The 25,328-nt window shown below is 46.9% G+C and overlaps 11 protein-coding genes across 11 annotated transcripts; 5 read left to right on the forward strand and 6 right to left on the reverse strand.

Annotated features, from left to right (window-relative positions):
* Positions 1-452: 452 nt before the first annotated feature.
* GGS22DRAFT_617 (SOR/SNZ family-domain-containing protein) lies at positions 453-2,282 on the forward strand. Its single transcript, XM_047967563.1, has one exon. The coding sequence runs from the start codon at positions 655-657 to the stop codon at positions 1,606-1,608; it is 954 nt and encodes a 317-aa protein (XP_047823341.1). The 5' UTR covers positions 453-654; the 3' UTR covers positions 1,609-2,282.
* Positions 1,795-2,853, reverse strand: GGS22DRAFT_631 (carbohydrate esterase family 12 protein). The gene is made up of 3 exons (XM_047967607.1): positions 2,555-2,853; positions 2,356-2,460; positions 1,795-2,202 (listed from the first exon to the last, which is right to left on the reverse strand). The coding sequence occupies exons 1-3, from the start codon at positions 2,846-2,848 to the stop codon at positions 1,846-1,848; spliced, it is 756 nt and encodes a 251-aa protein (XP_047823342.1). The 5' UTR covers positions 2,849-2,853; the 3' UTR covers positions 1,795-1,845.
* Positions 2,854-3,651: 798 nt separating this feature from the next.
* Positions 3,652-6,904, reverse strand: GGS22DRAFT_636 (phospholipase D/nuclease). Its single transcript, XM_047967627.1, has 5 exons — positions 6,522-6,904; positions 6,439-6,466; positions 6,200-6,352; positions 4,102-6,133; positions 3,652-4,032 (listed from the first exon to the last, which is right to left on the reverse strand). The coding sequence occupies exons 1-5, from the start codon at positions 6,659-6,661 to the stop codon at positions 3,818-3,820; spliced, it is 2,568 nt and encodes an 855-aa protein (XP_047823343.1). The 5' UTR covers positions 6,662-6,904; the 3' UTR covers positions 3,652-3,817.
* Positions 6,905-7,930: 1,026 nt separating this feature from the next.
* GGS22DRAFT_182855 (het-c) lies at positions 7,931-8,734 on the forward strand (the record flags this gene model as incomplete). Its single annotated transcript, XM_047964018.1, has 4 exons — positions 7,931-8,078; positions 8,145-8,203; positions 8,258-8,376; positions 8,440-8,734. The coding sequence occupies 4 exons, from the start codon at positions 7,931-7,933 to the stop codon at positions 8,732-8,734; spliced, it is 621 nt and encodes a 206-aa protein (XP_047823344.1).
* GGS22DRAFT_148486 (putative necrosis-inducing factor-domain-containing protein) lies at positions 8,256-9,704 on the reverse strand. Its single transcript, XM_047958991.1, has 2 exons — positions 9,067-9,704; positions 8,256-8,971 (listed from the first exon to the last, which is right to left on the reverse strand). The coding sequence occupies exons 1-2, from the start codon at positions 9,579-9,581 to the stop codon at positions 8,884-8,886; spliced, it is 603 nt and encodes a 200-aa protein (XP_047823345.1). The 5' UTR covers positions 9,582-9,704; the 3' UTR covers positions 8,256-8,883.
* Positions 9,705-11,116: 1,412 nt separating this feature from the next.
* Positions 11,117-13,488, forward strand: GGS22DRAFT_182857 (beta-lactamase/transpeptidase-like protein; the record flags this gene model as incomplete). The annotated part of the gene is made up of 8 exons (XM_047964019.1): positions 11,117-11,633; positions 11,682-11,776; positions 11,965-11,995; positions 12,050-12,134; positions 12,190-12,366; positions 12,417-12,559; positions 12,760-12,939; positions 12,998-13,488. 8 exons carry the CDS (start codon positions 11,117-11,119, stop codon positions 13,486-13,488), a joined length of 1,719 nt encoding a protein of 572 aa, XP_047823346.1.
* Positions 13,489-14,645: 1,157 nt separating this feature from the next.
* GGS22DRAFT_148493 (uncharacterized protein) lies at positions 14,646-15,327 on the forward strand. Its single transcript, XM_047958992.1, has 2 exons — positions 14,646-14,818; positions 14,885-15,327. Exons 1-2 carry the CDS (start codon positions 14,749-14,751, stop codon positions 15,304-15,306), a joined length of 492 nt encoding a protein of 163 aa, XP_047823347.1. The 5' UTR covers positions 14,646-14,748; the 3' UTR covers positions 15,307-15,327.
* A 16-nt stretch (positions 15,328-15,343) lies between these two features.
* On the reverse strand, positions 15,344-17,390 carry GGS22DRAFT_696 (putative MFS sugar transporter). Its single transcript, XM_047967833.1, has 2 exons — positions 16,439-17,390; positions 15,344-16,371 (listed from the first exon to the last, which is right to left on the reverse strand). Exons 1-2 carry the CDS (start codon positions 17,288-17,290, stop codon positions 15,613-15,615), a joined length of 1,611 nt encoding a protein of 536 aa, XP_047823348.1. The 5' UTR covers positions 17,291-17,390; the 3' UTR covers positions 15,344-15,612.
* Positions 17,391-17,839: 449 nt separating this feature from the next.
* GGS22DRAFT_694 (acyltransferase-domain-containing protein) lies at positions 17,840-20,957 on the reverse strand. Its single transcript, XM_047967821.1, has 6 exons — positions 20,569-20,957; positions 20,108-20,484; positions 19,830-20,048; positions 18,968-19,771; positions 18,393-18,853; positions 17,840-18,331 (listed from the first exon to the last, which is right to left on the reverse strand). Exons 1-6 carry the CDS (start codon positions 20,730-20,732, stop codon positions 17,870-17,872), a joined length of 2,487 nt encoding a protein of 828 aa, XP_047823349.1. The 5' UTR covers positions 20,733-20,957; the 3' UTR covers positions 17,840-17,869.
* Positions 20,958-21,161: 204 nt separating this feature from the next.
* GGS22DRAFT_148497 (ribonuclease P protein subunit p29) lies at positions 21,162-22,648 on the forward strand. Its single transcript, XM_047958993.1, has one exon. The coding sequence runs from the start codon at positions 21,310-21,312 to the stop codon at positions 22,003-22,005; it is 696 nt and encodes a 231-aa protein (XP_047823350.1). The 5' UTR covers positions 21,162-21,309; the 3' UTR covers positions 22,006-22,648.
* On the reverse strand, positions 22,639-25,132 carry GGS22DRAFT_734 (amidase). The gene is made up of 5 exons (XM_047967941.1): positions 25,108-25,132; positions 24,173-25,031; positions 23,574-24,099; positions 22,993-23,498; positions 22,639-22,909 (listed from the first exon to the last, which is right to left on the reverse strand). Exons 2-5 carry the CDS (start codon positions 24,769-24,771, stop codon positions 22,831-22,833), a joined length of 1,710 nt encoding a protein of 569 aa, XP_047823351.1. The 5' UTR covers positions 24,772-25,031; positions 25,108-25,132; the 3' UTR covers positions 22,639-22,830.
* Positions 25,133-25,328: the final 196 nt, after the last annotated feature.

A 25,328-nucleotide genomic window follows, 5' to 3' on the forward strand; every position in this document is an offset into this window, starting at 1 on the left:
GTAGGTTTACCGCATTCCGCGGAATTATCCCCTTATACGTACTTCGTTGTAGGTACCTACATAGCTTTAGCTATCCCCGAGACCGGCGGTTCCGTATGCGTCATCCCGCCCTCCGAGGTCTTCTTTGCCTTCCTTGCCTTCCTCGCCGTGGAAAATTTTCCATTGATCGGAACCCGCGACCCAACAAGGTGTTCTAGGGCAAACCAAAGATACGTTAAATATCTGGGCAATCATTTGATTGGCGAATGAGTCCTTGTTTGTAGACTAGTCCCTGGAAATTCCCCTCAAGCTTACCTGGTACCTACCTACTGTATCTTGAAAGGACGGCTATACACGGTACCTACCTACATAAGAATACCTACATCCATGATGCATCCACGAGTAAGTTTAAAGGAAATAGGGAAGTCCCGATCCTCGCGTACCTTGTCAGTCAATGTCCTTGACACCTTGACCCTTGTTTAATGTAATGTAGATACCTACAACCTACTAAGTATCTACTGACTCATCTCCGAATTTCTGGATCTCTCTCTCCGAATTTCCCAACCTTCGATTCTTCTGGTTGAAAGTCCCCAAAACTTTTCAAGCTTCAAGTATCACCCTCATTACCTCTAGTCAAATTTTCGACAAAGCAAAGCACAACCCTCGATCACAACCATGACGAACAGTGTCACAAATAGTACTTCGGTTCCTACCAATGGCACATCTTTGCCTTCCTCTTCCAAGTCCGAATTCGTCGTCAAGACGGGACTGGCGCAGATGTTAAAGGGCGGTGTCATCATGGATGTGACAGACGCAGCCCAAGCACGCATCGCCGAAGAAGCCGGCGCTTGTGCTGTCATGGCTCTGGAGCGTGTTCCGGCCGACATCCGGGCGGAGGGTGGCGTGGCACGCATGTCCGATCCGGGAAAGATCAAGGAGATCCAGGACGCCGTGACCATTCCCGTTATGGCCAAGGCACGCATCGGCCACTTTGTCGAGTGCCAGATCCTGGAGGCGCTGGGTGTTGACTACATCGACGAGAGCGAGGTCTTAACACCCGCCGATGATACGTACCACGTCGAGAAGAGTGGATTCAAAGTTCCCTTTGTTTGTGGGTGTAGGAACTTGCCCGAGGCGTTAAGGCGCATCGCCGAGGGAGCTGCCATGATCCGCACCAAGGGCGAGGCAGGTACTGGTGATGTCGTCGAGGCTGTAAAGCACATGCGCACCGTCAACCGCGATATTGCGAGAGCGAGAGCTACTCTTCAGGAGGGCGGGGATCTGGCTATCAGGGCTTTAGCGAGAGAGTTCGAGTGCGATGCTGCGCTTCTGAAACAAACGGCAGAATTGGGACGCTTACCGGTGGTTAACTTCGCCGCCGGCGGAGTGGCGACCCCGGCAGATGCTGCGTTGATGATGCAATTAGGCTGCGATGGTGTCTTCGTCGGTAGTGGTATATTCAAGTCTGGAGATGCTGCTAAGAGAGCGAAGGCGATTGTCAGAGCTACGACGCACTACCAAGATCCGAAAGTGCTAGCCGAGTGCAGTGAAGGTCTCGGTGAGGCGATGGTTGGCATCAGCGTAAGCAGCATGAGGCCCGAGCAAAAGATGGCTGGGAGGGGATGGTGATTGAATTTATGGTAGGAGAGGAATCCTAAATTTCAACAATCAAATGCAAATGTCGTGATTGGATTGGTCTACCAATTTAAACTACGCCTCCAGGACTCGCTATAATATATCCCAGTCTATATATTACGCAGGGACGCAAACATATCTATCTAAGTAACTAGTATATTATTAACAAAGCTGCTGCTACAGATTCGGGCTCCCAAGTTTAGCAATAGCCACCGCATGAACCTGATTACTTCAAGCTGGCAAATCGCCCCAAATCAAGTCACTCAGGGTCTTGTTAGGAGTAAAATATTGCTCCAAACAGGGATCCGCGCGGATGATCAAGTCTGCAACCATACGACCGAAGACAGCGCCACCATGCGGATTTAAATGTGTCGTGTCCGACATGTCTGCGCCGTAATTAAATTCTCGAGCGGCCTTTTTCCCTATGGCATTAATGTACTTCAAGCTTGCTTCGTTGAGGTCGATTATAGTTGAACTTGTGGCCTTAGCCGCCGCAATGGCAGCTAGGCGCTGGTCGTGAAGCGAGTCCGTGGCATTGTGGTCCTGACCGGAGGGGAAGACGCGGCGTGTAAGCGAAGACGTAAGAAGCTAGGGAAGTCATACGTTAGTGACAACCTTGAAGCGTTTCTTCTCTCTTTTCTTCCCTACTCCCTTCTCGTTTTCTTCTCATTTTCTTCTCATATGACTGCATATCTAGGTACGTTCTCGTCCTATTTTCTAGGGGCAGCAGGAGACACATACCGGCTTGCCACCCAGCGATTTAACTTCATTGGCGAATTTGATGAGATTTTCTTGATACTTCTGGAGGGTAACCCCACTGGTTGATTTTTGGTCATTATGCCCAAACTATGGAGAGACGATTGGCGGATGCGCCTATTCGTTAGCCTATACAGCTATACAGCACAATCGGTTATATCTTGCTCGGGATTTGGGTCCTTACACTTATGGTGACGTAGCTGTCGTATTTGGCTACGTTGTCTTTAACATGCCCTGTCGTATTGGCCCAGTACCCTCCGGCCAAGAATGATGCCGTAGTGGCGCCACTCTTTCCGATGTTCACACCCCAGGCTGGCTTCTTGAGCGTAGCTAGCAGGCCATCTCCCCAGCCACCGTCCGGTGCTGTCGTAGAGTCGCCTGCCAGGAAGAACGCCGGAGGCTTGGAAGAGCATTCAGCTACTGGCCGTCCCATGACTAAGCCCGACAAGATTATAAACCCGTAAATAAGGCGTGACATGGCTGTGGCTGTTATGTATTGGCCGAGAAATAATATAATAGACTAGTATAATATGTTAAAAAACCAGTACACTTTCTTGGCAGCTAGGTGTATCTACAAGCAATTGAGTCTGGGACGGAACATCTGGCAATGGGGATTTATATACTAAGAACTTCTTACATCGCACGAAATCAAGGGAATGTTAATCTATGTCTAGACTTCATGTTTGTCTCTAGACAAGTTGCATCGTGACGAGTTCCGCCATGGAAAAATTGGCAATGCTCGTGAGATGATATACCGAGGCGACGAGTCAAGCTGCACCCAATCAGCTCAGCTACCTAGCAGACAGCTACTCCCAATTCATCCGGTAGGAACAGCCAACTACCAACAAATCGCCAAAAATATACCTAGTAGGTATTTTGCGGAGCAGATGTTGGTATACCGTTAGGAGGACACGGCGTCACATCTCCGACGGTGTAGCATGACGTTACATAGGTACCTACCTACCTATGATATATTTGGGATCGTCGCTTGGCTTCAAAAACCTCCTTTAGACCGCATCATGAACTATTTTCATCTTGCATCACGCGCGACTCCCCCGTTTGAATGCGTGCCCACATGACATTCCTGTTGTGAGTTAGGGTATAGAGAGTAATCCCGGCTATGGGTCCAAACTTTGCATTCTTAGTACATCAGGTTTTTATTGTAGAGCAAGCGAAGATACTCGGGCTCGCATCTACAGTCGACGCTGTGACGGGAGTCAATCAGGAGGTAGTAGCCTGCTCGGGTATGAGATCATGGACGGGTTTAGAGACGAAATCTTCGCCAACATATGCAGTAATCAGTCTCCGTCATCGATTACTTAGGAACTCTAGACGAAGCTAAACACTTGGTATGTGATCTAGCTAGATACTATAGGAAGATCCACCGTCAGCTCTGTGCACTCTTCCATACATACCTAGATATCCCGTTCCTGGTGAACGAGGTCGCCTACGTATACACGCTTTCAGTCCATGAATTAACTTGCAGCCCCGTCTCGGCCATGTTCGCGTCTTTTAAATAATCCAGCGGCATCCATACAAGGTGCCCTTTTATCTGGTCAAGCTTCTTGCGAATGTCATCTGGCGGCAGAAACCTATCGAAAATATGACCGGCTTTTACCCCCTTTGGAGGTAAGAAAGTGTTATAGTCTTCGAACGTTTTGACTAGATTTAGGTTAGATTTTTCAAGCTTTTAGTATCCCTGTAATTCCTCTTCGATTTACGGGTACTTACCGTGATCGTCAGGATCCGCGTGGAATAGATGTCTAAAAATCTGCGTGTTTGTCGTAGCATTGGTGGTCCACATATCCCAGAGTTTGTCGCTCATCGGATCTTCGACGAACTTGTAGCTGTCATCTCTATCCCATATATCGTTGGGCGAATTTTCTCCCGGTGGCTGGGCGTTTGGGTCGTTACTTGCATCGTGCTGCTGCGGTGGCAACAGACCTAAGTGCTCCCGCCAAAGATATCTTCGCAAGGTGGCTGCGTGTCTTCCTGCCGAAAAAGGTTGCCCATCCATGACACTTTGGATCTTATCAGCATCCTCCATGACGATCGAAAGCTCACTGTCATGGCTACCTAACTGAGAACGGTCGTTTAGGTTGCTCGAGCCACATATCACAGTGCGATCATCGACGATAAGGAGTTTGGCGTGGACGTATAGCTCCTCTTGAATCCAATTATCAACCTCCTCATGGGGATCACCTTCCCACGGTTCTTCCGAAAGCATACCAGTGTCAATCATAGCATGATGAGCTACACTTGAGGCCGATTGAGTGTCCTGGCCATCCTGCTTGGCTTCCTCAAAACGACGTTTGGCCTCATTACTCCTCGTATTTTCCGCAATCTCCTTCTGCTGCTCTCTTTTACCCATGTGCTCATCTCGTTCACCCTCGACATCTGCGATACCGTGGATACCTTCACCCATGATCTCCTCTGCTTCAGCACGCTGAACCTCCTGGTACTTGACGCCAGAGACCTCTTCCTGCTTCCTGATGGCGGGGGTCTTGTTTAAGCGATCGTAAGAACGCAGGTTAAAGAAGAAGATATGGTCTCTCGGATTGACCCCCTGCACCCTGATCTGCTCGAAGATTGAATGTTCGCCACGGCATATCGACTTGTACTGATAGTCCATAATGGCGCGTGTCCCAGTTGCTGCATCGTCGCGAAGATCGCCGGCGAATCCGGGAATGGCGGGGATTACAATTATAACTCGGAACTTTCTCCCTTCTCTACCGGCCCTTACACAGGCGTCAACGATGGCTTTTCCAACAGTATTATGAATGGGGGATTGTTGATCGCCTGTTGCGGTAATGAAGAACTGGTTCTCGATGTAGACGTAATGCTGAGCGTTACGTATTATCTCCGAATATGCAGATGCAATGGTACAATCTGTAAGTACCCCACTGGACCAGTCAGCGCTGCTTCGGACGATTTGGGCGTGGATTGTTCCTCGCCCCTCGAGGTTTTTGCTTTCCAGTGGCGATAAAGGGTGAAGCACATAATCCCCAACCGGATGTTTAGGTCGCTGTACACCCACAAGGTCCTCATCGTCGCCCTCCCGGCCCCGTAGCATTAACCAATCGAATCTATCGTCTCGCTTATACTTATCTCGCTTGATGAAATTCCAGCGTAGGACAAAGTGCTCTGCAATATCGTAGACGCATGGTCCGATCACTCCCATGGCTACGTCGTGCCACGGCATCCGCCCATAGTCAGCCTTACTCAACTCATTCTGCTTCCAGTCTTGGACGTTCTGAAAATCCATGACACGGTTGTTATTGAAGTCTTGGCCCGGCCAAACTTCGTTGGCGACTCCTTCAGGATGAACGTCAGAGAGGATATGTTGGTGATCGTCCCAGCGACCGAAGCAGAGATCTAGGCCTCCAATAAAGGCCATCGCATAGTCGATGACGACGAATTTTTCATGGTGGGCCCAGTAGAATGTCATATCGGCGGCATTCTCTAAAAAGTTATGATCTGGGTGTCTCATGACTTTGATGTTACCGTAGCCTGGAGAACCCTCAGGACATAAGCTCTGCAGCGCATGCTTCGTATGTTCGGAGTTACAAGTTAGTGCGGCTTCAACCTCGCGGTATACGATAACATATATCTTCACGCCAGCTTCGGCACGACGCTTGAGAATTCTATCCAAGCGCCATTCTTGATTAAAATAAGGAGGTCTGCGAAGGAATAACTCGGGCGAAAGCCACCAGTCCGCAATATAGATAGTCTCTTTCGCCTGCTCGAGAGCTACAGATACAGCCTGCGTCCATAGGTAAGTAAACTTGTCACGCTAAGAGAGGCTCCAGAGATTCGAAGGTACGCTTACCCAGAAGTAGTCCCTCCCATCAACATACCATTTGATGAGGTTGCCATCATGCTCGGGGAAATACGAATTGAAACGGTGATTCTTGGAAATTCTGTTGCGTTTTTCGTCGCACGCTTTCTCATGTTCTTCATCGTGGCGATGCTCCGGATTAAACTATACGACGAGCTTTTGTGAGTGATATACTCATGATATACTCATGAATAAGGCACTGGTAACTTTAAAAACAAAGGTGAACATACGAGATTTCCAAGTTTCCCGAGCTTATGCCTATAATATAATCAATACATCGAATTCAAGATTGTGATTAAGACTGTAGGCATACTTCTTGTGGATGAGGCTAACTTTTGCGTCGTACAAATGAGTGTCCTTAAGCTTCTCTTTTAGGTCGTGGAATGGATGTTTCAATTTCTCGACAAAATCCGAATGCTCATGTTGACCATCGTGTTCGTGAGAGCCAGACATGGTAGACCTATACGCCACCCCGTTTCCTGGGCATCTAAAGAGGATCTAAATAGGATGTGACAGCTTCTAGCTCTGTCGAAAAGATGGGAGAGCGCGAGGGATGACAGTTAAGTTATATTACACTACATAAATATACGATGACGACGCTGTGGAGTATTAGGAGAACGCACTAGCTCTAAACTCGGTGGTTGAGTGATCGTGGGAGAGACCAGGAAGAATTAAGACAAGGCGTGGTGTGAGATAAGAGGAGAGAGGCGAGAGTAAAGAGAAAGAGGAAAGGACAAGACATAGGCTTAATATTTTATTTATTGTGTGTATGTGAAGATATGTATAGAATACGTACCTACCTAGGTATGTAGAGGTAAAAGAAACGTCGTCATATGTGGCTGATTGACTTGCTCTAGGATATTGAAACAGGTAAGACTACGAAGTATGTAGGTACGGTAAGTAAAAACCTACCTAGCAGCCTAGCAGCCTACTGTATTACAGGAAGGTAAGCTGGCAGGGTATTTACTTTTAAGCTTGAATTGTAGTAGCCGTACCCTGGCAGCCTGGCTGACTGGGGAGACTTGTACCTTTTTTTTTTTTTTTGTTTTTTTTTTGCTTTTTTGTTTCCAAAAAAGGAGGATGGGATTGTTTTTGAAAATCCCCGAGGCGCCATAACAATAATATGGGACTCTTCCTTTCTGGCATTCCGCTCAGCAAATCATAGGTAAGATGGATGTAGGTAATTAATATTGACCTCGGTTTCTGACAATTTCTGTGAGTAGGTATTTTGGTAATTAGATAGATGCCAAGATAGTTCCCGGGCGCGATCTTGCGATGTCAGATTTGTGTGGTTAGTTCCAAGGTTGCTCGAAACAAAAGAAAGGGAGGCTTGGGAGTTTAAGTACGATGACATCATTAGTATTCAATGACATACTCGAAGTAAGTACCTAATACATGCATATCCACATGTACAGTTGGTTAGACTGTGTAATAAGCCACTATCCACAATCCACAGTGGCTGACTGGCTGAGTGGTGGCTAGTAAACGAAAGACCCCTCACCTGCCCCTCTTTAACCCCCCATTACACATCACTCCTGAAGCTAGGTACCTAATGCTAGGTACCTATCCTCCATGCAGCCCATGCCAAAGAGGTATCACGTACCCCTATCCACTCTGCCACTTAGACTTAACAATATTATTGACCGCCCTTCCACTCTACCCAGTACTCTTCCCAAATTACCTTTCCAGTTCAGTATTTCCTCCAACAAAATCAACCACGATATGTCTGCCCCTGCGTTCCCTCCTGGTGGCACTCTGCTCCAGACCTTCAAGAAGTCATTCGTCGACGTGCCAGTCGATGCCAACAATGACAATGCCATCTCCACCACCGAATTCCTCGACGCCGCCGAGTCTTTAACTACTATGTTTGGTCCGTCCATGATCTACAATCTCCAACCCTAAGTGATATTCATTACTTACCACCGCCGTGGCGTAGATGTGCTCGGATCAGTGGCTTTCTCGCCGGTCAAGTCTGACATGTTGGGTAACGTCAAGGTAAGGGTAGATTCAGAGAATGTATCGGGACTATATGAAATTAACCCGTGCTAGAAACTCCGCGAACGCCAACTTGCCGCCCCTGCCGAATCCGAGACCTTGCAAGCTCTCGTCATCAACGAGCTCAAGACAAAGAAGCACGTCGCCACCGAGGGGCTTCTATGGCTAACTCGGTATGTTCATGCCTAAGTCATCTCTTGCAGGGTATACATAAGCTAACGAACTGCTTCAATCAGTGGGTTGGAGTTTACTTGCATCGCTCTCAGCCAGAACATAGCTCAGGAAGCTGAGGAACTCTCCACCTCCTTCAGGAACGCATACGGCTCGACCCTTAAGCCTCACCACGGTATCCTTATCAAGCCCGTTTTCTCCGCCGCGATGAGTGCCTGCCCGTACCGCAAAGACTTCTACCCTAAGCTTGGAGAGGACCAGGCTAGTGTTGCTGCCGAGCTGAGGGCATATTTGGCCGCGCTTGAGAATATTGTCGGGATACTGAAGGGATTCCAGAGCCGAAAAGAGGCTAAGTGGTGATGGGCAGAATAAAATCTCGTATATACTTAAGTATGCATCGGGCTCAGATGTTTAAAATCAAAATTATGATATCCGTCGCAATCTATCTAAAAGGGCACGCCTGCTTCTCACTGGCTGACCAGGGCGCTTTAACATGGGACATGCTATAGCTAAGCTGCCTTCAATATTGCCCAGTTAATAGGGGCCGAGTTACAGGTGAAATTTCCTGTAGCTCCAACATGATCATCGACAGAGAACCTATCGCTTTGTGTGAGACAACCTTAACTAAACGGAGAGACACGGAGGGAGAAGGGGAGACACGAATGGGAATTTCGGCGCGACTAGGTACTCACCTGATGAGAGCCGAATTGATATTGTCTATCACATCCTTGCTACCAATGTCCACCCGCGAGCTTAAGCCGTCGGTACGATGAACACCAAACGCGCACGATCCACACACGGTAAGGTAATTGTATTCGTTGTCCGTGTAGTCTCCCGTTTCGAAAAAACCCGGGTTAGCCTTGAGTTCGGTGATAATGGCTGAGCAATCGCTGCAGAGAGCTGATTCGAGAGTAGATGTATCGACGAAGTTAGTCTCGGCGCAAATCTCGGTGTGGTTACCATCATGATACGTCTTATGGAATCGCTTGTCGAGAGAGTCTACGCTACCGAGAGGGGATTTATAGGAGTCTCTAAGGTATACGTTGACTAGGCTACCATTTGGGTGCTGGACCTGGCGCTCAATGAAAGTTCCGTTGAGATCTGATAGGTGGATTACTTTCGCTGTAGCTGTCGTTGTCGCTGTTGCTGTTGCTGTCGCGAAGTTGGAAATGAGAATAGCGGTAATGGTGGATACGGATAAATACATGGTGATGCTATTTCTCGAAGTATTGCGGCGTATTCTGATAATCTTCCGTACCTAGCAGATTTACTTCATCCTCTTAATATTCCAGCCATCGATAAATAGTCGAGATCCTAAAAAGAAGAGTACGTAGTACGTACTATCTATCTAACGTGATAGTACCATGAGGCACGATACATGATATCACAGACGTGACTAACCTCGATACCTTCCTGAATAGGATGCGTTGCTCAAATCACATGAAATTATCGTCACATAAGCAAACTCATAATTAATCTTGTGACCGAATTCCTGTTATTTCTGTTATTTCTATTGATTCTGTTTTGTCTGTCATCTTACGTCCTACACCTACATTGGTCGATAATCATATCAATTTATCCCCAGTCGCACAGTATTTATCCACTAAACCCTCCTGTAATGACAGTGACTCAGGTGCTGTACAGCGCTAAATCTATAGGGCACATTTCTGTTCTTCTCGCCGTGCTTACCTACCTAAGGTAGGTACCTAGTCTTGACATTTCTTAACACCTTAATTCTTCTAGCATCCATGTCACAAATGAATATAATAGGTCCACTACCTAGGTAGGTAACTATACGTTTTTTTAATACCTAGCATCGTGAGATTGCAACTCTTTTAGATTCGCAATCTAGATTGTGCCCATCGCCGCCTAACTATGATGGCATCTTACGGAGCGCATCTTATTCAGGAAGGAATTGACCTCTTCCGCCGGTGGGCATCGGATTATCTGTTGCAATCTAGATGCCAAGGACCAAAGTCGTCGCCATATCCATAACACTGTTACGCGTATGATTTTATCCGCTGCTACGAAGATGCCTACTATGACGCACGGGGGTCAGCCTTCCATTCCAGGTCGCAGGTCGCGTTGATACCTAGGTACCTAAGCGATAATTCGTAATTCCGTCCTAAGTACCTACCTAGGTCGGAATTGTGAAGTCTGTATAAGAAGGTGCTAAAGCTTCGCCGCATTCGTCGATAACGCAGATTGCCAAGCTGTCCCCCCCCAGGACCAACGTTACACTGCTAAGGCCATACTCGAGATGGTTGGTATAGTAAACAGCCGACCTCGTTGTCATATGAGGTCTCTACAGAACGCGCAATGACTCTATCCTCAAATCTAGACTCCAGCACTCCAAGGGTCTAAGGTAGTTACCTGCCTATGAACCTAGTAGCTACAAGAGTAGCTATAGGGTTGTAAATAGTAACCTTGGGTGTCACCGCAAAAACCCGGAACTCTGCTTTTAGCCATGATACGAGCTAGCTATACCATTGGTTAGATGTGCCATGGATGCGATATCAATATCATATTCCGACGACTTGGACGTGGCCCCGGTTACCTATTCCTATTCTATTGTCCTCGAGCTTGTCTATATATCTCGAGGGTCTGTCTTGGGAAATTCTCGTCTCGTCTAGATTCAGTCACAAACTAATGCTACCAAACATGGCGATATAGGTACTTCTAACTTACATACCTCTATTTTATATTTTTACATTTATCCTACTCCACCCGAATACCTCGAAGATGCTCGTTAGTGTAGCTGGCCTTGTGTTAGGGGCATTTGTGCTGCTTTCCTCTGCTTCTCCTACATGCCCACTTGATGGGCCGGTGTTCCCGAAGCCTCTTCGTCTTTCTGGAAACGATGCAGTTAAAACTGCGGTAGCCACATTGAAAAATAGATTCGTCAACATCACGGCAGGAGCTCAGAATTATTCCATGTCAATACAAGTCTTCTCAGCAAACGATCCAGCACCCCTATTCTCTTTGTCACATACAGCACCAAGCCTCGCAAACCAAAATTCTACAGGGGTGAAACTCGTCGACGAGAATACTGTATTTCGACTTGGAAGTCTCACTAAGATTTACACAATATATGCATTCTTGATCAATGCTGGCGATAGCCACTGGAATGAACCCATCACCAGATATATACCCGAGCTCCAAGCGCTAGCTAATCGATCTGATCCCGTAAATTATGTATCATGGGACGAAATCACCCTTGGAGGACTAGCAACGCAATTGACCGGAATCCCACGTGAATGTTAGTACCAATATTGAGATGAGATGATCTACGGCTAACCGATTTCAGATGCTTTACTTGGGGAACTTACACAGTCGAAAGAAACGAGAGGCCAGGTGCTTCAGCTTGGATTCCCACCTTTATCTCAAGACCAAAAGCCTCCAGTAAGTCGATTAGGAAGCCTACCTTAATCATCGTGGTCCTTGTCTCTCTCTCTCTCTCTCTCTCCATTCCGTATATTCTATATAATTCGTCTATTTTCAACGCCCTGGTCTTATTAGATGGTCGTAAAACTCCCGATTATAACTCACAATCCACAGTAGCACTTCAATATTAACATCATATGCTACAGTGTGGAGCATTTCCAACCTGTGATCGAGCACGTACGTTCCAAATCACCCACAAGACTGATAATACATATTGACAAAAGTGTCAAGAATTCTTTCAAGGGATTGGCTTGTTCTATCCGTCTCTAGCACCATACCAAACACCTGCATATTCCAATGTTGCATTCCAGCTCTTGTAAGTATGAAACCGGATTCACCGAGTCAACGAACCATCTGATAGAAGTATCTAGAGGTTATGCTCTCGAAACAATTACAGGAAAGACTTTTCAAACTCTATTAGACGAAACGGTGATCGAACCACTAGGTCTGAACAACACATTTCTTCGAGCCCCAGAAGACTCACGGGGAATCATACCCGGAGATCACGATAAGACAGGATGGGCATTTGATATAGGCGAATCTGCAGCGTAAGTGCCTGTGATGCATGAATTGCTGGTAGATGTTAATATGACCAAAGTACCGGAAACATGTATGCGTCAGCATCAGATCTATCTGCCTTAGGTCGAGCAATTCTCAGCCATAAATTGCTTTCACCGGTTACGACACGACGATGGCTAAAGCCGTTCGCATTTTCATCGGATCCACTAGCTATGGTCGGTAGTATGTAACGTAGAGAGCTATCCATCTCAGCTCCTCCATCTCCCCTTCCTTCCCTGCCCCTTTTCTTTTTTCTCCTTGTTTAGGTACCTGTATCTGTTTTAAGAGTCAAAAATTTCCTAAATTCCTCGACAGTCAATTATCGCTATAATCCAAAATTGCTACTCATAATAAGCAATAGTAACTAATTCCTATTAACTCAGTGCCTTGGGGGGCTAGAAGGATCAAATTGGATGATACATATCGATATACCACAGCTTTCAACAAAGCAGGAAATATAGGAGATTATTCGGCCCTCTTGGCAATATTACCGGATTTTGACATTGGAATATCGATTCTTCTTGCTGGTGAACTTCCAGGCAATGCTGGATTTAGTCTTGCTGGTATGCTTGTACCTACCAAAAACAGCATAAAAATATGAGAATGCTTACACGAAGACAGATATAATTGGGGATTCTCTCCTTCTATCAGTGGAAGAAGCTGCTCGCTCCGAAGCGGATTCTTTATACAGTGGCCATTACGTCTCCCCGGACGACGGATTGAATTCATCTATGACGATTACTATTGACAAACTCCCCGGGCTAAGCATATCCCAGTGGTTCAGCAACGGAACAGATTTTGCCTGGGTAGCTACGGCATTGCAGAACCAATACTACCCAGTCACTCCGCGCATAAGGCTATATCCAAGCGGCTTAGAGGGGCCAGCTGAGGGTGGTGGAAAGCGCGTGGTTTTTAAAGCAATGTTCGAGGACGCGAACGCTCCACGGAACGAGAATAAGATGTTCTCAACTGAGTGCGGATCGTGGGTTTCGGTTGAGTCAGTCATATATGGATCGGCAGCTATGGATGAGCTTATCTTCAACTTAGACTCTAGTGGAAAAGTTGTTAGCGTTACATCGCCATCGTTGAGGGTTACCTTAAATAAGGAATAGGTACTAACCTGACACTCTGCCCATTTCTACCAAGTCTATATTATGTTCATTACCTACCTTCTAAGGTCGTTTGGTATTTCTATATTTCCAATGGGTATCTAAGGGTGAACATAAGGTTTTGTAACATGTAAAAGAGAGAGAGAGAGAGAGAGAAACCTAAGAGATTGGTTTTTCATCACCACCGTCCCACCTCCTTTTATTGATTTTAACCTCATAACCCCTTTCTTTCATTACGAATTATCGCTTGACGCTGCGCTGACAAATTAGAATGGAATCAATTAATATCAATTCAATTTTATATGCTAGGTAGTAATCGTCGTCTCGGACGGCGGACCATAAGAACAAATCCGCCAACCCGCCAATTTAATTAATGTCTTGAAATGTATATAGTGAAATATCGTATAGTTTGATATATATCTTATATGGTGCCCCAAGTCTTACAGTGGGTTATAGCGTTATAAGGTGCTGAAAGCTTTATAACTTATAGGCCTTATAACGTATTAGCTCCTTATAACTTATAAGTAGCTTTTTAGGTATGTAAAATGCCTTAAAGCTAACGTTAAAGCCCTTTTAAGTTTCAAAGTTACTATTAATATTTGAACCTTTTCGAAACCAATTAAATTGATCGATCTGATTTAATTAATTAATTTAATGCAATTGAATGCGTAATAGGTAGGTAGGTAGGTAAATAAAAATATACGCGTAATAGTTCAAAACGAGGGGTGTTAGGTGAGCCTTATTAGGAGGTAGGTATGTAAAAAGGCTATACGCTATAACCACCATTAATTACAGGGGCTTCCAGCGCCTTGTAGCGCTATAACCCCCTGTAAAAATCAGGACACTGTGTGGGATATGTATCAGACTGTACAGTATTATACTGTATTTTACTGTATACATGAATTGGCGGGTTGGCGGATTTGTTCTTATGGTCCGCCGTCGAAGAAACCTCGATTTCACCGATATTACTTGAACGCAAATATACCTAATATTTGATTGCACAATAGTGAGGTAAAAATGACAAGATGGTCTGATTTTCCATCCCGGACTAAAACGGAAATTTCGACTTGTCCGGGTTCCGCAGCATAGTCAACGACCCCTATTGGAACAGCAAAAAATAATTTATATTATATAACTACCTGGTACTTCCTTACCTACCTACCTACCTAACCTTAGTGAAGCTATACCTTTACTTACCTTTTCAAATTTATAAGGTACACAAAATCTCTATTGAACAAATACAAAACCATTTCAACATAAAACATGCCTTTCCTGTCGACGCCTTTGACCCTCTCGGCTATAGGGGGTATTCTAGGCTCTGCTTGGCTATCAGGTAGGCTCGCAAAGGATCGCTGATGAGAACACACTATGTCTAAACATACCTAACTACGGCCTTTAGGAAGTATTGGGGCATTGTCTATCTGCGCAGTACCCGCGATTCTCCAGAGTGGGACTACATCGGAAGGACTTTTGAAAGGGTGGCACTTGCAATTCAGTAGAGGGATGCACTACATACCAACAACGAGTGCTTTCATTGCATTGAACTACGTATACCTGGCCTATAGGTATAGAGCGCAGGGCTTGGAGTGGAGGGGGTTCGCCGCGGGAGCTGTGTCGAACCTATTGCTCGCCCCGTTCACGCTGCTTTTCATCGGAGGGATTAATAAGATCATGATAGCGGCTAACTCGGGCACTGGTAAGCCGCTCAGCCAAGAGGCTATTCGGAAACTGATTGATACGTGGGGAAACTTGAATGCTTTCCGACTTTTTATGCCTTTGGCAGGAGCCTCATTGGGATTGTGGAATCTACTTCAGCAATAAAATATCGCCTTGATACGATGGATTGAATAATTCGATACCTCCATGATCAAAGTAGAAAAAAATCTGCAATGATACATAGTGCTGTGTATTTTTGTCTTTCTCGGCTATAAATAATAGTTACAAGTATAATGTCCAGGATGTAAGATATTTACACAACACACAGCTAGTTGGACGGAGACCTGGTAAAGCCTGCATACAGGTATAATCTCTAGATAGTAGGGAACAAACTAATGAGACGTGTGATACCATAAATCTAAACTCATGGATGATCCTTCCATGGTGGCGCCAAAAAAAAGTCCCAAAAGCTTATACTAAAACTTCAAGTCTCATAGACCTAGACACTGTTTCTACCGAGACAGCGCTAGCAGCAACTGCGCCCGTCTCATTATGGGATTCCATCTCGATCTCTTCACCTGCCGCCAACTCATGTGCAGCCGGATGAGCTCTTCGTCTCGTCCCAAGGCCGAGACCGAGACCGAGGGTTCGCAGAAGTTGTATAAGATTGCTAGACGCCATAGGTCTGTGAAACACTTCTTGTATATCTTCTAGGGACCGGCCACGAGTCTCGGGCATGTAAGCGGCGAGCACGATCACGGTGCCAAGAGCCAGGCCGCCAAATAGGAAGTAGGCCCCAAAAGCAGATGCTTCCAGAAGAATTGGGGTCAGGATAGCTACCAGAAAATTCGTGCCAAAGCATAAGCCCATAGCAACATTGTTCGCTGCGGCGCGCGTATGCCCTGGTTGTATCTCGCTGGCGTATATCTTCCCAACGATTCCCCAAGTCGCGCAATACGTCAAGCCAAATACGAAGACGGCGATTATAACGAGCCATCTAGCAACACCATAAGGATGAACTACGCCTGCAGCGTAGAGACTCCCGATAAGGAACATACAGCTAGCGAGGGCGAGGCCGCCAGCGATGGCGGAGGTGCGCCTCCCCCACTTGTCGGCAAGCAAGAAGGCTGGGATGGATATAGCGAGCATCAAAATAGACGAAAGGCCTGAGGCCAAAAAAGAGGCATTGGCCGATGACAAGCCAGCTTGCTCAAAAAGAATAGGGGCATACTAAGGGGTAAGATATGTTAGGTCAATTCGGTAAGAAGGTTCGCGAGATAGAAGGACGAATACGTACGTAAGTGATAGCATCTATGCCCGACAGCTGGACCATCCCGAGGATGAACAGCGCGAGAATTGTACGTGCGCGATAACCTCTCCTGAATAAAAGTGAGAAGCTTTGCCAGGGCGATAGACTAGGTCTCTGCTCAGTGGTTATCAGGAAATCTCGCTCAGCTTCGACCATGTTGAAGTCAAGCCGCTCTAAAGCTCTAAGTGCGTCAGCTTGCCTTCCCTTTAGCATGAGCCACCTCGGGGAATCTGGAAGTAGAAGACAAGCCCATGAGAGAAGGGCGGAGAAAAGGCACTGGACGATGTACGGTATGCGCCATGCCATATCCGACTCGATATTAAGGGTACCGTAGCACGTAAAATATCCAAAACATACCCCAGCTGTAGCCATAAACTGAGGCAGTCCTGCCAACGTTCCACGGTATCTGAATGGCGCGATCTCGCATATATATACACTGATGTTGCTGAGAAACACGCCTTGACCGAATCCAGCAATCGCTCTGCCGGCGATGAATTGCGGTAAGCCGTGAGAGAGTCCCTGTATTAGCGCACCTAAGCCGAACATGAGAGCTCCGGGAATGATCACGGATATCCGCCCAAACTTATCCGCGAAATGTCCGGCAAACACAGACGGAAGGGTGCCCGTTAGCATGATCATCGAGACTGTGATGCCTAGCATCGTCGACGAAAGATGTCCTATGGATTCGGCGAATTGGGGCATATGCGTGATGGCGCCAATTGACCCTGTGTCATATCCATTCAGTAGACCTCCCAACGAGACGGCAACTGATGCCATCACGTATCGTGGTGCAAAGTATGGGTAAGGGGACGACGACGACGACGATGATGATGATGACATGGTTAGGTAGGTACCTAGGCGAGAGCACCTAATTAACTCGAACAAATTGGCGATTCTGAGGAATTAATAAAGGGAACGAGGGAATGCTTTACCTATCCAAAAATTGTGATTTCATATTTGTAATATGACTTCTCCGTACCTAAACCAATCCTGTCTAATCTAGGTTATAACGAGCGGTTCCCCGCAGTACCACACCATCACATGCTCCATCCCCCGGTCTCTCCCCCCCTCCAGCTTCCCCATTTTCTCCATTTTCTCCATTTTCCCCATTTTCTCCATCGCGATCCACGCCGGCGCCGGAGGGTTGCAGTATCCACTCACCGGGGAAGGATTCGTATTCTCCCCTGTATCCGCCTAAATGTTTCTCTACCGTCAAGCGTGCGCGGATTTCCGCTGTTGACGAATGGGAAACTAGTGCTTTATCTGTGTTCCGCCGTATTAGGCGGTGTAAGTAGGCGTGCAAATATGCTCCGGTTTCAGTCCGCCGCTGAGAGTAGTAATTCCGAATCGAACCATTGATAGGATGGCGATAATGATAGTGTTGTCTATGCGGTCGGTATTTGCAAAGCAGCGCATCAATCACAAATGGGCTCTGCCCTCCAACCTCCTTCTCCTTCTCTCCGTTTTGATGGCCTTCTTGAGCCTTGCCGCTTCTTCGTCATTCAACATGGCCTCGGCTTTGTTTTCCGGACTAGTTGCTTCTTTGAACAGCTCCGCCCCCAGGGTATCCGCCAGTCTCAACACACGAGTACTGACAGTCGCACCGTCTCGCCGGTTCTTGCCTTCTCGTCTGCTCGGGGCGATGCGTTCGATGAAGTTCCAAAGTCTACCCGATGGTTGTAGTGCGCCGGACTTCGTCGAGTCGCGAGAGGGCATCCACTCAGACGCGAGGCGTAAGCGAGGCGGTGTTTTCGAGTCTTTCGATTTTACCACGTAAATGATGCCTTCCTCTTCAAAACGCTGATACGAATTCTTTAGCGTTTCCTTATTCACGGCTTCGAAATAACTTAGGTCGCCCTGGTGGTAAAGAGTTTTGCCAAGCTGTTAGGGGTGTTAGTCATGGTATTTCGATTTTAAGGCGACGGTTTAATCATATGCTTACTAGTTGCGCAGTGTTTTGCGCCTTTGCGACATCAATCCAAATAGCGTCGCCGTCTTTCTGTTCGAGAGGAGGGGTAAGTCCCATAAGAGAAACAGCGGCAAGCCAGGTAGACTCGATAAATGGCCAGATTAAAAAGCAGTAGAAGTCGTAGTTTTCTCTCCCGGCGGCTCTTTCTTCATTTGCAAGCCCGATGCTCAATATATTTCCTTGCTCGTCTCTCTTAAGGTCTAGTACACGGTCGTTTTCCAATCCAACTAACGTTTTCTCTAAATTTGCTGCTAATCCTTCACCCGGGAAGATGAACTCCCCACGGAATAATGACGAGAGGAATAGTACTTGCTCCCGTAACGTGCTATAAGATATTTCCTGGTGAGCGGGGCCGCCACCTAACTTCACACGCGTATACATGCTGGCGCTAATGAGCGCTTCCGAGATAAATAGGTGAATCGTCATATTGCGATCTGCAACACGTTAGCGTAGTCTCTAAAAGGCGAATGAAGGAGCCGTAGCATATCCCATGGATAACAATCCCCGCAATTCAATCAAAGAGAGAGCATGTCTAGAAAGTAACTCACAAAATGAGAGCTGAAATCTGTCCACGGCATAGTAAGTTGGCTCTGCTAGTCCTTGAACTACGCCAACAAGGTCTTTTCCGAGTACATCCAACCCTCGTTCCACGACGTCAGATAGGGGGGCATTTCCAAAGTGGGCAACGCGTCCCCCCTTTGCCCCCACGCGAGCGATGAGCCATTCGATCCGCCTCATAAGTTCTGACATTCCTACACCACGACCTCTTAAGGTAAGCAACACGGTTCCAATCAAAGCCGTGGGCATTACCACGGACACGTCATTGATATCCGACAAAACTTTGTATCCCATGATTCTTAGCAGCTTCTGTTTGACAGAGGCATTTTCTGGACTCTTGGCATCTAATCGTAAAGTGTCAGGCGATATAGAGAGTTTCGCCAACTGCTCGTCAATGTATTTACGTAAGCTCCAAGGCTCATGGAAACGAACGTCAACCCTTCCCAGTCGCAAAGACAAGACGGATGATCCGCCACTCAAAAAGTCGGCCAGATTCTCTTTCTTTTTAGGAACACCTAGAAGCTCTGTGACGTAGCCCTCTGTCTCGATAACTTTGTCGTACTGAGTGCTCACTGGGCATATGATGGCATCTTCCACCCGGCCCGATAAGAGACTGTCGAGGATGAAGCTAAGGATACCAAACTTAGGTGGGAGCAGTTTTCCTGTCCTCGAACGACCACCCTCGATGAAACACTCGAAATTATATCCCCCTTGAAGTAAGGTATCTATGTAAGCTTGTACAAGTGTCGTGTAAAGTGTGTCATTACCGAAGGACCGCCGAATCCACATTGCGCCTAGGATAGTGAGTTTTCATAGCCTTTAAGTACTGAAGTGAGCATGATATAGACCTACCTGCGTGTTGTAAAAAGCTTCCGACGACTGGAAAGTTAAGGTTATCCCCTGCAACGACAACAGGCAATGCTAAACCCAACCGATAACAAATTAGTTGCATAGAAACATAGTCAACATGTGATCGGTGAGAGGGCAAAAAAATGATGCTTTGCTTCTTTGCCTCTGCCACCTCAGCTACATTTCGTAACCTCAAAACCTCTTCACTAGACACGTGTATCCCTATACAGCTAATTAGGATGAGTGAACAGGCAAGGAGCTAGAAGCCATTGAGAGCCCACCTTGATGATATGCCCTCGTAAGCAATTGCGTAACCAAATAATATGCGCCTCTAATGAAGGTTTTACTCTCGAATTTGCAAATCATATCGTTCGTCATTTTTTCGGCGACCTCTCGAATGCCGGCCTCTATGATAGCCCGCCTCTGGGCTCTTTTGATATCAAAATCTTTGTCATCTTTCTTAAGCCAACCTTCCTTCTCCTCGACTTCTAGTCGCTTGTCGGCTAGCTGGGATATTCGGGTCTGCAAGAGAGGCGCGGACACGACGGCATTCTTCATCTGCTCGGAGAAGCCAGAGTAGAATATTGGTTGACCGATGGCCTTGTCGTAAGCTCGCCATCCTGTGCCGGAAACGTATAAGGAAACTTCGCGAAGAAATCTACACAGAATTACTAATTAGCCTTCTACAGCCTATTACAATATCTAGGTAGGTAGGGAGAGGGAAGATGGTCGAAACCCATACTGTAGAGGTTCTGAGCGAAAGCGAGCCATGTTATGCATCAAGGGCTCTTCTTGACCATCGTCGCGGCGAGCTTCGACATAGCTCCTCGGTTGAAGGGTAATCTGATCACCTAGTATCTGCAAATCAGGTGCAGAGTCGCGTGTCGGATCGTTTCGTTGCGCCATGATGCTATTATTGTAGGCGATTACGGGATCAATGGAACGTAGACTTCTCGTCTCGAGTACGGCTGAGGATCTCTCAGCGGTTTCGTAGAATTACATGCTAAACATTAAGGGCATGGTTATAGGAATACGTCATTTGCATAGACAAGAGAAGACAAGAAAAGAAAGTATACGGTATACTATGATCTAGGTACAATATGCTAGGTAATCTGTATTGACCTAGCAGCTTCCTCCTGTAGCAATCAGGTTAACTGTAAATAACCTTGGAAACTATAGGTATGTACCTATGGACGGTAGGTAGGCAGGGAACCTTAAACGTGCTAGAGGGTTTCAAGCCGAGGCATAGGCATGTGAACCAAGGTACCTAGCTTTAATTAAGCCGTACTTTCTCCACCCTATCCACTGATTTTTATTTTTTTTTAGTTGTTAGCAATTGAGGTTGACATTTCTTGAAATCTTTAACCAGCTACTAGCCTACAACTCCGTCACTAGTACTAGTAGTTAGAACTTCCATTCGCGCCGAATCAAGATGTGACGCATAATTTCTTCAATCTCTTAAACCGGCATCGACGATATTACTATGGCGACAAATAATACAAACACCCTAACACACGAACTCCTTTCCCGTGCCCATAGTCCAGACAGCACGAACCGGATCTTCACTGAGAAAATTCAACATCGTCCTCTCTTCCTAAAGCCGACCTCTCCCCCACCCTCCTCTAATGCGCGCGATGCACGGCGAGGGGCACGCGCCGAAAAGCGACAGCGCGCGAAGGCCCTTAAACCAAAGCCTTTATCCGCACGCCAGCGACGCAAGCTTAGGCTCTACGATGTACCAAAGGATAGTCAGAAATACGCTGTATTCGAGCCACTGAATCAGCTCTGGCTAGGTTATATCCGCGAAATACTTGGTAACGAGCTATATAGCGGCGGCCAGGGCGCGGCGGCCAAGCTTAGCGCTGCCGATTTCCATGGTGCCGAGGTTGAAGTCTCTCGTAGCGGTTGCCCTAGCCGCGTCGGTATACGAGGCATCGTTATCAAAGATGCGCGCTTCGCCTTTGAGATTGTTACGAGAAAGAATCAGATCAAGACCGTACCTAAGGAGGGCACTATGTTTTGTGTCAATGTTCCTCCCGCGCACGATCGGAGCCAAGAGGACACGACCGCTCATAATCGGAGGCCCTTTACGTTCGAGATACACGGCGACCAGTTCCAACACCGATCAGCGGATCGAGCGACTAAGAAATTCAAACCACATTACTTAAAGGATCTATGAGCTTACTAAGGGTGGGTTTTTAAATCCTTATGTACCTGTTTATCTATGGACGCCTTGAAGAATCTGTGTACGAACGTCGATATCTCCGTACTGGATGCTATCCAATACCCGGACTGGAAATCTGCATTACAGAGTACGGGTCACATTATGGGCAACCAATACGGGTGGGAAACCTACTGGCGCCCATATCATCAATACCTACTCTATACCTAGTAAGATTCTAGACATACGGGAACGTAACCGGAAAAGGGTCGTCACGTTCCGCTTATAGTATTTACACTATACTCAATAGGAGACTAACGTGAAACGCCACTTCTCTTACTCCAGCCATCATTATGTTAAATGAAATACTTCCATCTATCTGTCTGATGATATACTATTTCATATCCCAGGAAGTGGGTTCCAGTCAATGAAAGGTATTCGGAGCAACAGGCTTATGCTGGTAATGACGTTGAAGAGGACCTCTGGAGGAGACCTTCTATACTGAAGAGTAGTTTAATTACTAATAGCTACAAGGGGAAGAACATCGCTTAGTCAAACAGGCCTAGAATTCCGGTCGATAATCAGTGACGGCCTTAATCATCACATTATGATATTGCGAATTCTTTCACTGCCTAGGTAGGTAGTAAAGAGTTTCTTATCATGCTTACTATTAAAGGCGGCAATAGAAGTTGTAGATTAATTAAGATGTAATATAAAAACTTCAAAGTGTCTTTCGCTCATGAACATAAAACTCGGACATGTTGCTTCATAACCTCGAACGTTCAAATTAATATACCTACCTCAAGCATCACGCCCCTTAACCCAAAAGTATCCATAGATCTTTCACGAAGGCACAACAGCTGGCAAGCCTGCTTTCTCAAGCAATATCTGAGTAGCTTTCAACAGCTGCTCGTCTTGGTTCCTGTAGGTAAAACATACATTAGCTCAACACATCATGAATTCGCTGCCACTCGAATGGAATCAAATGAAACCAAGCTAACTCACCTCCTTCCAACAAGCTGTAGTGAAATGGGAGCGTCCTTATAACCCTCGGTGCCATGTTTTTTCCACAGGTCATAGATATACTTATCTTCTTCGCCAAGAGGAACATAGTCCTCGGGATACTCAAAGGGCTTCTCCCTTTCCAGAGTATCAACCTTATCCGCGACGGGAAACACCACAGCTGGGTAGTCTAGCAAGTTCCACTGGGAGGTGTAACCCCAATACCTGCTGGTCTCGAGCTTAGGAGCGACGCCGGGACCCGCGGGACACAGGATCACGTCGATAGGGCGCGCATCCGGGCTCGAACTTGCCGTTTCGTTCCACAGCTGTGCGTACTTGGTACGGTATTCCTCACGCGCCGAGACAGCTTCCCAGAGCGAGGTGATAGTGTGCTCTTTTACGCGGGGATTGTCAACAAGTATGAACTTCGATAGGGGTAGCCACGGCTCTCCCGACAATTCAATCGCGGCTCTAACATCCGCGCCGCCGTCAGCGAAGTATAGGCTCGCCTATACTTTCTATTAGATGTGGTCCTAGTTGACCTAGTAAGACAAAGGAGGTGAGCCTAGAAAGGGGGAGCCTACTATGATAGACCACGCTAGATCGTGTTTCCATGGGGACCAGTCTACAATTTCGATATCGGGGCTATGTTTCAGTTTCCCGACCAGTTCGGTAAGAGCTCTCAAAATGGGAGGGTGCGGTCTCACGACATCGTCGTTGTACATAACCCCGACTCTAAGCTTCTTGTCCGGAAAGAACTCCGCCGAGTCCTTCCAGTTCATGGCAGTTAGACTCGGCTGTTTCAGCCAGGGCTGTTGGTCTATGAGCACCTTTGAAAAGAGCCGTAGACCCTCAAGGCTCGTCGATAGAGGACCCGTAGTCCCGATGATTGACTCTGCTCCATGCATGGCGACAGTCCATCCATCGCCAGGCAGGCGTAGAGTTGTAGGCTTGTACCCGAACACGCCATTATTTGCCGCTGGCGATCTAATAGATCCGCCGATGTCACTCCCGATTCCAAGGATCGAACCACGGAGCCCGATAAGTGCGCCCTCTCCGCCCGAAGACCCCCCGGCAGTGAGGGTTGTGTTGCAAGGGTTTACGGTGGCCCTTAGTAAATATTAGCTAGCTGGATCATATCCAGGTGCTCATGATCCCCGCTGGGATTACGATGCATACTTACCCATACAAGTTACTACTCGTCTCGAGATGCATCAACGTTTGCGGTTGCGTAGTTCTCGCATAAAATACGGCGCCAGCATCCCATAGATACTGCAAAATCAGCGAATCCTCTTCAGGAACTTGCCCGACCCAGCCGACGAAACCGGCGTTCGCATCTTCGCCCTTGAAACCCATGTGCTCCTTGACGCTAATGGGAACCCCGTGCAAAGGGCCGATCGGCTTTTTGCTGTCGGCTAGATACTTATCGAGCTCGGCTGCTCTTTCGAGAGCTTTCTTTGGTAGTAGCTCTGTGATACAGTTGGCAAGTTTCTGAGCGAGGCCTGCCCGACGCAAGAAGGCTTTGGTAACTGCTGTCGAGGTCCATTCCCCCGAAGTTATCTTTTCAACCAACTCCTCAACATTCGTACCCGTGATCTTAATCTCTTCTTCCGTCAATAGCTTCTTCGGTATACCCGTAGTGTTAAGAGGGATGTCTTCTGATTTCAATTCCGGTACCGGCGGATGGACCTCCGCGATAGTTGCATCCCTATACCGCTGCCTATCGGCCGCGACATCTTGCCATGTTGCCCCATTCGCGATTGTTACGGCGGCGGGAGCCATGCTAGCAATATAATTCGAGTGCACACCCTTGAAATAGGTAGTTGAGTATGCTGTATAGCCCGAACTGAGGTTGAAGGGTATCCAGCTCACACTCTAGCTGCATGGGGAGTTTTGTCACCAGCTATATAACAATAGGCTCCTACATAGGATACCCCATGTGGGTGGTAGTAGATTTACCTATTGAGTTATCAACATGGTTACTCCGCGTGATGATAACAGTCGTGGAGGGAAGTACAGGAGATAGCGATTCGGCAGTGGGCCTGTGTGATAAGTTAGACTCATGCAGGACTTCGGGTCGACGCGGCATACTACTAGGTAGTCGTTCAGTTAACTTGCCTATCTATGAGCCAACCAGGATTCCTCCGAAGATTCAGATAAAACCAGAATAAAGAATAAAACAGAAATGACACATAAGGTTCATCTCACAATCGATTGCAACGTCGATATCATAGATAGCATACTTTTCCTTTAAGTGTTCTCCCATGACCACACATATACTGTATCCTAGGTACTAGGTAGGTACTAGGTAGGTAGTTGGTAGGTAGTTGGTAGGTACC

Source organism: Annulohypoxylon maeteangense, assembly GCF_022496945.1.
Source record: "Annulohypoxylon maeteangense strain CBS 123835 unplaced genomic scaffold GGS22scaffold_1, whole genome shotgun sequence".
NCBI classification, from domain to species: Eukaryota; Fungi; Ascomycota; class Sordariomycetes; order Xylariales; family Hypoxylaceae; genus Annulohypoxylon; species Annulohypoxylon maeteangense.

What these genes read in the sequence shown, in the direction of transcription:
- GGS22DRAFT_631 (XM_047967607.1), bottom strand. Translation starts at nt 2,848, where the DNA reads ATGTCACGCCTTATTTACGGGTTTATAATCTTGTCGGGCTTAGTCATG. An exon ending in ACAGCTACGTCACCATAAGT is followed by an intron (nt 2,461 to 2,554) that starts GTAAGGACCCAA and finishes GTCTCTCCATAG; the next exon opens with TTTGGGCATAATGACCAAAA. An exon ending in AATCGCTGGGTGGCAAGCCG is followed by an intron (nt 2,203 to 2,355) that starts GTATGTGTCTCC and finishes TGACTTCCCTAG; the next exon opens with CTTCTTACGTCTTCGCTTAC.
- GGS22DRAFT_734 (XM_047967941.1), bottom strand. Translation starts at nt 24,771, where the DNA reads ATGGCTCCCGCCGCCGTAACAATCGCGAATGGGGCAACATGGCAAGAT. An exon ending in ATCTAGCGTGGTCTATCATA is followed by an intron (nt 23,499 to 23,573) that starts GTAGGCTCCCCC and finishes TAGAAAGTATAG; the next exon opens with GCGAGCCTATACTTCGCTGA. An exon ending in CTACAGCTTGTTGGAAGGAG is followed by an intron (nt 22,910 to 22,992) that starts GTGAGTTAGCTT and finishes TTTTACCTACAG; the next exon opens with GAACCAAGACGAGCAGCTGT.
- GGS22DRAFT_148493 (XM_047958992.1), top strand. Translation starts at nt 14,749, where the DNA reads ATGCCTTTCCTGTCGACGCCTTTGACCCTCTCGGCTATAGGGGGTATT. An exon ending in AGGCTCTGCTTGGCTATCAG is followed by an intron (nt 14,819 to 14,884) that starts GTAGGCTCGCAA and finishes TACGGCCTTTAG; the next exon opens with GAAGTATTGGGGCATTGTCT.
- GGS22DRAFT_617 (XM_047967563.1), top strand. Translation starts at nt 655, where the DNA reads ATGACGAACAGTGTCACAAATAGTACTTCGGTTCCTACCAATGGCACA.
- GGS22DRAFT_696 (XM_047967833.1), bottom strand. Translation starts at nt 17,290, where the DNA reads ATGTCATCATCATCATCGTCGTCGTCGTCGTCCCCTTACCCATACTTT. An exon ending in GCATAGATGCTATCACTTAC is followed by an intron (nt 16,372 to 16,438) that starts GTACGTATTCGT and finishes CTTACCCCTTAG; the next exon opens with TATGCCCCTATTCTTTTTGA.
- GGS22DRAFT_636 (XM_047967627.1), bottom strand. Translation starts at nt 6,661, where the DNA reads ATGTCTGGCTCTCACGAACACGATGGTCAACATGAGCATTCGGATTTT. An exon ending in GTTAGCCTCATCCACAAGAA is followed by an intron (nt 6,467 to 6,521) that starts GTATGCCTACAG and finishes ATTATATTATAG; the next exon opens with GCATAAGCTCGGGAAACTTG. An exon ending in ATGGGAGGGACTACTTCTGG is followed by an intron (nt 6,134 to 6,199) that starts GTAAGCGTACCT and finishes CTATGGACGCAG; the next exon opens with GCTGTATCTGTAGCTCTCGA.
- GGS22DRAFT_148486 (XM_047958991.1), bottom strand. Translation starts at nt 9,581, where the DNA reads ATGTATTTATCCGTATCCACCATTACCGCTATTCTCATTTCCAACTTC. An exon ending in ATCAATTCGGCTCTCATCAG is followed by an intron (nt 8,972 to 9,066) that starts GTGAGTACCTAG and finishes ACAAAGCGATAG; the next exon opens with GTTCTCTGTCGATGATCATG.
- GGS22DRAFT_694 (XM_047967821.1), bottom strand. Translation starts at nt 20,732, where the DNA reads ATGGCGCAACGAAACGATCCGACACGCGACTCTGCACCTGATTTGCAG. An exon ending in AAGCTTTTTACAACACGCAG is followed by an intron (nt 19,772 to 19,829) that starts GTAGGTCTATAT and finishes TCACTATCCTAG; the next exon opens with GCGCAATGTGGATTCGGCGG. An exon ending in CAGATTTCAGCTCTCATTTT is followed by an intron (nt 18,854 to 18,967) that starts GTGAGTTACTTT and finishes AACGTGTTGCAG; the next exon opens with ATCGCAATATGACGATTCAC.
- GGS22DRAFT_148497 (XM_047958993.1), top strand. Translation starts at nt 21,310, where the DNA reads ATGGCGACAAATAATACAAACACCCTAACACACGAACTCCTTTCCCGT.